The 9152-nt window shown below is 37.7% G+C and overlaps 2 protein-coding genes across 3 annotated transcripts; both read right to left on the reverse strand.

The window, feature by feature from the left end:
* Positions 1–4523: 4523 nt before the first annotated feature.
* Positions 4524–5384, reverse strand: LOC117638541. Its single transcript, XM_034373651.1, has one exon. The coding sequence runs from the start codon at positions 5382–5384 to the stop codon at positions 4524–4526; it is 861 nt and encodes a 286-aa protein (XP_034229542.1).
* A 498-nt stretch (positions 5385–5882) lies between these two features.
* LOC117637089 lies at positions 5883–7155 on the reverse strand. 2 transcript variants are annotated; one of them, XM_034371867.1, is made up of 3 exons: positions 6991–7155; positions 6724–6872; positions 5883–6175 (listed from the first exon to the last, which is right to left on the reverse strand). In XM_034371867.1, exons 1-3 carry the CDS (start codon positions 7028–7030, stop codon positions 5969–5971), a joined length of 396 nt encoding a protein of 131 aa, XP_034227758.1. In that variant the 5' UTR covers positions 7031–7155; the 3' UTR covers positions 5883–5968. The 2 variants fall into 2 exon arrangements, 1 of the variants encoding a protein (XP_034227758.1); XR_004587143.1 differs by having other exon boundaries at positions 5883–6872; positions 6998–7155.
* Positions 7156–9152: the final 1997 nt, after the last annotated feature.

Raw genomic sequence — 9152 nt, forward strand, 5'->3', positions numbered from 1 at the left:
AGGATCACGGTCAACAAAGAGCCGTTTCATGTCCCATCTCTCCCTCATAGCATCCATCTTCTCTTTCGTATCCAATACTTACAATTAATCACTCGCAAATTACAAGTATGATTTATTTAGTTGAACTCATATAAGCTCCACTAAATACATTTGTTTAATATATGTGTTAAGCTTAAGATAACATTAATAGAGTCAAGAGCGGAACCAGGAATTTTTGAATAGGTAGGCTATAACTAAAATGTTTAGGGTAAAATCTCATCAACTTTTTTTGTTTGTACTTACAGTTTTTATAGCTTTTATAGAAATAAAAGTATATATTAAATCATATAAACCACACTCTAGTGCATAGCTTCATTGACTAATTTCAAATAAATTTTAACATAACACAAATACATATTAAATGTAACAAGAAAATTAATATTATCAATGAAAATGTGTTCAACAACGAAATTAAAAGTATACCTATTTTAATATGTATTTTTATTACTTCCATTTATAGAGAATTGGTCTTTTCATTTATCTTTCTTCACATACATGTTTGGTTTCAAGTTTGAAGGGGAGGTCACCGCGGGTAGGGTTTTGATCAACATTAAGGATCACCAGAAGAAGTGCTTGTGGCATGGTGATGATGATGTACTTGCTGCTAAATTATATATGCTCCCCTCTTTGATTGTTGTTCAAAGGGTAAGACTTCACAAGGGATCATCCAGATGACGAATTTTTCCCATCATTTTTCTTTGTTTATTACATAATACAATACATTAACAATGAATATAGAACCATCATGTCCTGACGTCCCAAAAGTGAAGTTTGGGTGGCAAATTGCTAAAAAAAAATTATATTGTGTGACATATATAATATAATACAAAAAAATTGCACTAAAGATTATACTAAAAATTTGCTCGATTGTCCGTCGTACTAAATACTATACATCAAGAACATGTGTTGCACAAAAGTGACATTAGTATTTTCAGATTAGGAAGAGGTGCACATTCTAGAGTGTTTAGCTAGAGAGAATGAAGAAGAAATAGGAATGCACTATTCTATTGAAATCAGTCAATTCTGCAGCTTACATAGTGTGACTGCCAGGAGAGAAATATGATTCTCTTCTAACAGAATTACAGCTGTCACCCTATTAGGTGCTTACACATGTCATACCAAATCTAAGCTAGAGAATCCACCTAGACTATGATCTAATGGTTCTCATTACATCATTTAAATAGACTTAGCAGCAAACAGAACAAATAGAAGATAGCTTCAGCTCTAAGAAATCTGCTGGAGGATTATATTTCAACACTCCCTTCTAATCCTTTAGCTGATTTCACTCCAAGCAAGCTTCTCAGCCTCACAAACCGATCCTTAGGCAGAGCTTTAGTCAAAATGTCTGCTATCTGATCTTCTGTTTTGCAGTACATCAGTTCAATTTCTTTTGCTTGAATGGCTTCCCTTATAAAATGAAATTTCCTGCTGATGTGTCTTGTCTTTTGGTGATGAACTGGATTCCTTGCCATTGCAATTGCAGAGGTGTTGTCACATAGAATTGGAGTCCCTTCTATCTGTTCTTCACCAAAATCTTCAAGCACAAATCTGAGCCACTTAGCTTGTGAAGTTGCTTCTGCAGCACTCACATACTCAGCTTCGGCTGTAGATAGAGCAACTGTGTTTTGCTTGATGGAAGCCCAAGAGAACATGCCTGAACCTAGTGTGAAGGCATATCCTGAGGTGCTCCTCATATCATCCTCACTCCCAGCCCAGTCACTGTAACAGTACCCAATTAGAGTAGCTGTCTTCCCCTTTGCAAACTCAATTCCAAAATCCAATGTGCCTTGAATGTATCTCAGCACCCTTTTAGCAGTTCCCATGTGTTTCTTTGAGGGATTGTGCATAAACCTAGCAAGCAAGCTAGATGCAAACATGACATCTGGTCTTGTGGCAGTCAGATAAAGGAGACTTCCTACAATCTGTCTGAATTCACTTTCATCTGCTGCTTCACTCCCATCTTCTCTACACAATTTCTCATTCACCACTAATGGAATTGCCACTGACTTGTAGTCTCTCATTCCAAACTTCTCAAGAATTTTCATGGCATATTTCTTTTGATGAATGAAAATATGCTTGTCAGTTTGTTCCACTCCCATGCCAAGAAAATGGTGCAACAGACCCAAGTCTGTCATCTCATAGTGTTGCATCATATCTTGTTTAAATTCTTCAAGCATTTTAGGACAGCTTCCAGTATATATAATGTCATCTACATAGAGGGAGACAATGATAATACCTGAGGTGTCACTTGTTTTGATATAGAGAGTAGCTTCACTTAAGCTTTTCTTAAAACCTGCAGTGTTGAAATAGGCATCTATTTCATCATACCAGGCCCTTGGGGCTTGCTTCAGTCCATATAGAGCCTTGTTCAACTTGAACACCTTGGTTTCCTTGCTCTCTTGAACATATTCTTGAGGTTGTTCAACATAAACTTCCTCCTTTAGAATGCCATTGAGAAAGGCAGACTTCACATCCAATTGAAATAGGTTCCATTCCTTTTGTGCTGCAAGGGCTATCAAAGTTCTGATGGTGTCAAGTCTTGCCACAAGGGCAAATGTCTCATTATAGTCGATTCCAGGCTTCTGTGAATAGCCTTTAGCCACAAGCCTAGCTTTATTCTTCTGCACAGTACCATCTAGGTTCAGTTTGACCTTGTAGACCCACTTAACACCTATTGCTGGTTTGTTAGATGGCCTGTCAACTAATTTCCAAGTATTGTTCTTCTCAATCATCTCCAATTCAGCCTCCATTGCACATCTCCATGATTCATCCAAATCTGCTTCTTCAAAGCTGTCAGGTTCTACAATGCACATGTTGCATTGTGCCATGATGTCATTAATACTCCTCCACTTGTGAGGTGTGTGATCAAGCCTTTGAGTCTCTTCAAGCATTTCTTCCCCTTGAGGTGCAATTTCTTCTTCCATCTGCATTTGAGTATCCAAGAACTGAGAGTGATCATCTAATACCCTCTGTTCAGTTTCTGCAGTATCTTGATTTCCATCTGGCATAGGTACTCCCACATCTGCATTGCTAGGATTCTCCCATTTCCATGAGGCTTCTTCATCAAAATAGACATCCCTAGACAAGATAATCTTTCTAGTCTTAGGATCATACAGTCTATAGCCTTTTTCACACAATCCATAGCCCACAAAAATGCATTTGTGACTATTTTCTTCCAACTTGTGTCTCAAAACAGAAGGAATAAGCACATGACATAGGCATCCAAACACTTTCAAGTGTGCAATACCTGGCTTTCTTCCTGTGTAGGCCTCAAATGGTGTCATTTTCTTAAGAGACTTAGAAGGACACCTGTTGAGAAGGTAGACTGTTGTATGAACAGCTTCTGCCCAAAACTCATATGGAAGACTCTTTTCATGTAGCATAGACTTTGCCATCTCAATCACAGTCCTGTTCTTCCTCTCAACAACTCCATTTTGCTGAGGGGAATATGCTACTATCAGCTGCCTTTGTATTCCAGCCTCACTGCAGTATGCAAGAAATTCATTTGACATGAATTCTCCACCTCTGTCACTTCTAAGTGATTTCACCTTGTGTCCACTCTGCAATTCTGTCATTGCTTTGAACTTCTTGAAACATTCAAAAGCATTAGATTTATTTCTGAGAAAATAAACCCAAGCCATTCTTGTATAGTCATCAATGAATAACAGGAAATATCTGTTTTCTGACATTGATGCAATCTGCATTGGACCACAGATGTCAGTGTGAACTAATTCAAGTGGAAACTGAGCTCTCCAAGTAGATTCTGCAGGAAATGAGTCTCTATGTTGCTTTCCCAGCTTGCAGCCTTCACCCACTGCTAAATCCTTCTCCAGACTAGGCAGTCCATGAACCATGTCTTGATTTGCTAGCATCTTGATGCTTTGATCATTAAGATGACCCAGCCTTTTATGCCAAGTCTGCAAACTGTGAGTCACACTTGCTCTCAACACCAACTGAGTAGCAGGTACCATTGTGAGAGAGAAACACCTATTGCTAGTCATTGGAACCTTAGCTATAGGATTTTGCAGTGACCAATCATCAAAAATTGTCACCATTCCCTTTCCAAATACTAAACAATACCCATGTTCCATCATCTGACCAACACTGAGCAAGTTCTCTTCTAAACCAGGCACCAACATCACTTCTTGAATGTGTTTTCTGCCTGTCTTGGTTTCCATCACAAGAGTACCTTTTCCTGCAACTTGAACTGTCTCTCCAGTCCCCATTTTCACCTTGGAAGTTACATCCCTTCGAATATCTATCAGTAGCCTTTCATCTCCAGTCATGTGGTTGCTACAACCACTGTCCACATACCAAGAATTGTTCAATTTCACATCTGTCACAGCATTGCATGCATAAAACAATGTTCCAGTTTCTTCAACCTGATTGGCATAGTTCACCTTCTGCACAGATTGATTTTCATGGCAATTTCTAACCATGTGACCAAACTTTCCACATCCTCTGCATTTTGGTTTTCCTTCAAACTAGCACTTGCCATAGTGCAGTTTTTCACAGTGCTTGCAAGGTGTTTTAGTTCCATCATTTGATGCATTTGGTTTGGGATTAGAATTGGACTTGTTATTCCAATTCTTCCCATTTTCCTTCCAGTTCTTCTGAGACTTGTTACCTCCAGAAGAACTTCCATTCTTAGAGCTTTTACTCTCAATGTTCAGACTAGTGAAAGCCTTTTCTGTGGAGTTTTCATTGTGCCTATCTAATCTGAGTTCAAAGTTCTTGAGAGATGCAACCACTTCTTGAATTTCAAGAGTGTCAAGATCCTTTGAATGCTCAATCACAGAACATATAGAATCATAAGATCTAGGCAAGCTAATAAGCAATTTCTGCACAACTCTTTCTCTAGGTAACTCTTCACCATAACTTTTCATTTGATTAATTAGATCAAACAGTTTAGCAACATAACCAGAGAATGACTCACTATCCTTCATACGAGTGTATTCAAACTCTCTACGTAAGCCTTGTAGTTTCACACTTCTTACCTGTTTATCGCCTCTAAACTCCTGCTTCAGAATATCCCATGCACCTTTTGAGGTTTCTTCATTCACTATTCTGGGAAAAATTTGGTCTAAGACTGCACCTTGGATCAGTCCAAGTGCACGAGCATCTTTCATCAAAATCTCAGCCGATGTAGACTTCTCTTCTTCAGCAGCTTTAGATCCTTCTTCCTTTCCTTTTTCCTTCGTTGGATCTGAAGCATCAAAGCCATTTTCAACCAAATCCCACAGTCCATGAGATTTCAGGATGGTCTTTAATCGAATGCTCCAAAACTCATAGTTTTCTCCATTGAACACTGGTGTACGAAGCTCAGAAGAGCTTGATCCTGCCATGTTAGACATCAGACGCAGCTAGAAAGGCTTCGTGAAACTTTGAGTGAGCTCAACGTCAGCTCAGCCAAGCACCAGCACGATTCTCACAGATTCACGCCCAATAAACAATCAAACCTGGCTCTGAGGCCATGTTAGCATTCTATGCTTATATCTGTATTTTCATATTAGGAATGTGCACATTCTAGAGTGTTTAGCTAGAGAGAATAAAGAGGAAATAGGAATGCACTATTCTATTGAAATCAGTCAATTCTGCAGCTTACATAGTGTGACTGCCAGGAGAGAAATATGATTCTCTTCTAACAGAATTACAGCTGTCACCCAATTAGGTGCTTACACATGTCATACCAAATCTAAGCTAGAGAATTCACCTAGACTATGATATAACGGTTCTCATTACATCATTTAAATAGACTTAGCAGAAAACAGAACAAATAGAAGATGACTTCAGCTCTAAGAAATCTGCAGGAGGATTATATTTCAACATTTCAGACAGAAGAATACTGAATTCATCGGTTTTTTTCACACAAACGGTAGTGGATTTTTTATGGATAGACAAAATTTGGAAATGGAGAAAATTAAGAATATTAATCAGTGTACCTGTAAACCAGTGCTCTAAGGTTTTTCTTGGTGAGATTTCGATGATAGTCAATACTATGCCAAATTTTCACCTTCCTTAGAAATTCATAGGTCTGAGTACATGACAATGTATCACCAGCCCGGTATTCTTCCCAACTTTTTGCATAGGAATATCCAGTACCAACAGGTTGATCCAAAAATATTACGTTGGCAATCTGAACATTTTTCAATATGCATTCGGGGTTAAGTTATTGACAAATCATAAATTAATTAGCAGTAGGTTTCTCTCTGATCTTACCTTTGTCCATGCGTCTGGATTCAACAAAAATGTTGGTTCGTTCCCACTAGAATTTGCGTAGTTGAAAATTAATGGACGTACCAAAAATATTTTTATCAAATGCAAAGTCATTTGATATCCTTTATAGGATGATCACAAATTCTTTGTGCATGTTTGGATGAAGATCAACGATGTCTTGTTCCAATCCAAAAAAGAAAAAAGAAAAACAGATGAGGTTATCAAATTGTTATATGATAACAACCATTAATTCTTTGATGTTACTGTACACTGACCTATAGATAGCTACCTTCCAGTCAAAATCCAACTAATGGTTTTGTACAGTTTCAAAATAATTCTGGAGGGGGAATTCCCGGTTCAGCAATATACGGAGTAATTTTTTTATTTGTTGTCAGACTGTGAATGAGAATTGTTGATCATATAATATAAGTGGAGAGTACGATATAAAGAGTTGAGATAATAATGTACCTGTACTGTTGTATACCATGGCAGTAAAAGAAGAGCAACCAGGACCTCCGCTGAGCCAAAGCAGTAAAGGATCTTCCTTGGGACTTCTCTCCGACTCGATGAAGAAATAAAACAACTGAATATCATCCAAATTGCCCACCGCAACGTACCTTTATATAATTTAAATCATAATTTTCATTCTCATCATTGCAATTGGTACGTATTAATTGATATAGAGTATAATTCATAGAGGGAACCAAAAAAAAAAAAATTAATAATAATTAGTACCATATACCATAGAAATATCCTTTCGTTCACAGCAAAGCATGAAAGAGATGAACAACTAAACTGAGAGAGGAGAACACATAAGGACACCTCTATATAGATGCGAAACAAGACCCCGATTTGAAAACAAAAACAAAAACAAAGAAATACCAACCCAGTTTCAAGTTTGAAGGGGAGGTCGCCGGAAAAACCCGGTAGGTTGTTGATGATGGATGATGAAGCAACGATGTGACAACAATGAAGAAGGAGGAGCAGAAGAAGTGCTTGCGGAAACATGGTGAGGTTGGAGCTGTAACAGTACGTGCACTGGGATTAGAAGGCTATGTTTTTTACTAAGTACAATAACATATTATTTTTTAAAGTAGTAATGCGAAGTGAGTGGAGAGAATGTTAAGTGAGTAATAAATAATTTCCTTAACAAACGTGTTAGGCACACGTGATCTTGCCCTAAACCAAGTTGCAACGTTAGTTTTTGTAATATTTTTGTTGCATTTTTGTTCTCGTAGTTAGTTTCATTTTCACCCATCCGTCGGCGAAGTTGGTCTCCCATGAGATATGGACAAACAATATACAAATATCATCCACCAATCACGGTGGAGATCATTGAGCATGTTGGACTTTGACCAGGGAATGTCGGGTGTCTTCATTTCCCATCACTTGATCACGTGTTATGTCTATCATGCCCAAATATAAGGGACTGGATCATATCCCTTCAGCCAAAATATATGGAATATTAGGCCCACACACAAGAGTTCAAGAGATTGTGATCACTTACGGTTGGATATTAATCCAATTGTTCAAAAAAAATTCTTAAAATGAGTACAAGAGTGAGTGAACCGTTGAATTTACATTCAACAGTGAGTGACCACAAATCTCTTGAACTCCTGTAGTCCAAAAGATCAGAACTGTATAATCAGGAATTAATTAACTACAACACAACAGAACACATTCAAAATGAAGTGGCAGAAACACATTCAAAATGAAGTGGCAGCAATTGTACTTTGAGATTCATTGGTGGCACATGTTCATTATGATTACCTACATAAAAATAAAAGTAAATTAAAATCAATACCTCGTGAAACTAAATGTTTGCTTTATTTGTCCATCTGCTATATATATTGAGCAATGAGCATTTCCATCAGTTGCCCTTTCAGGTAAGATTAGCCCTAGGGCAGCCACTATTCACGTGAATAGTTGCTGCCCTAGTCCCCTCCAGCAAAATGTGTTTCCAGCAGTTAGGGGCTTGCCATGGCAATTACTATTCATTTTTTTGGTTTTTTCACAATTTTGTTTACTTAAATAATTAATTTGGATAATATTTTCGGATAAGATTTTTGGGTTCCTCCGTGTCAATACTATTCATATCGGATAAGATTTTCGGTTTCAAATTTCAGATAAATTTCAGATAAATTTCAAATTTCAGATACATTTCAAAATTCAAATTTCAGATCAATTCAAAATGTCAAATTTCAGATACATTTCGGAATTCAAATTTTAGATAAATTTGAAATTTGAAATTTCATTTTAATTTCAAATTTCAGATAAGATTTTCACCCTCTAAGATTGCGCCGCGTGTCATATCTATATGTGTACATTTTTCTATAAAATCAGAGGTTCAGCTCATACCTCCCACACCAGTTCTTCTCTACATTTCCATTTCTCAAATTTTAGATTTCATTCTCCATTCTCAATGGCAGACATGGAAGAGGTTTTGGAGAGACAAGAGCGAGAAACTAGAGAAAGAATGCGTAGACGAGCTGCAAGCAAAAGGGCGCAGAGAGAACTAGATGAGCAACTTGGCATAGCAGTTGCTTTGCTGGAGGAAGAAAACCAGGGTCGCCGTGGTTCACGAGAAGGCCGTCGCCCAAATGTGGACATACATAGACATTCTCGGGGTAAGAATCTTATGGAAGATTATTTTATCCCACAATCTCTGTACTCTGATGTTCATTTTCGAGGGAGATATAGAATGCAACCTCATTTGTTCAAAAAAAATCATGCATGATATTTGCAATTATGATGAATATTTTGTTCAAAAGAGAAATTGTGTTGGAAATTTGGGACTTCTTCCAGAGCAGAAGTTCACAGCTGTGATACGAATGTTGGCGTATGGGTCATCTGCTGATCGGGTGGATGAGATTGCTCGGATGGGGAAGTCCACTGTT

This window comes from Prunus dulcis, chromosome 8 (assembly GCF_902201215.1).
Source record: "Prunus dulcis chromosome 8, ALMONDv2, whole genome shotgun sequence".
In the NCBI taxonomy this organism is placed as follows: domain Eukaryota; kingdom Viridiplantae; phylum Streptophyta; class Magnoliopsida; order Rosales; family Rosaceae; genus Prunus; species Prunus dulcis.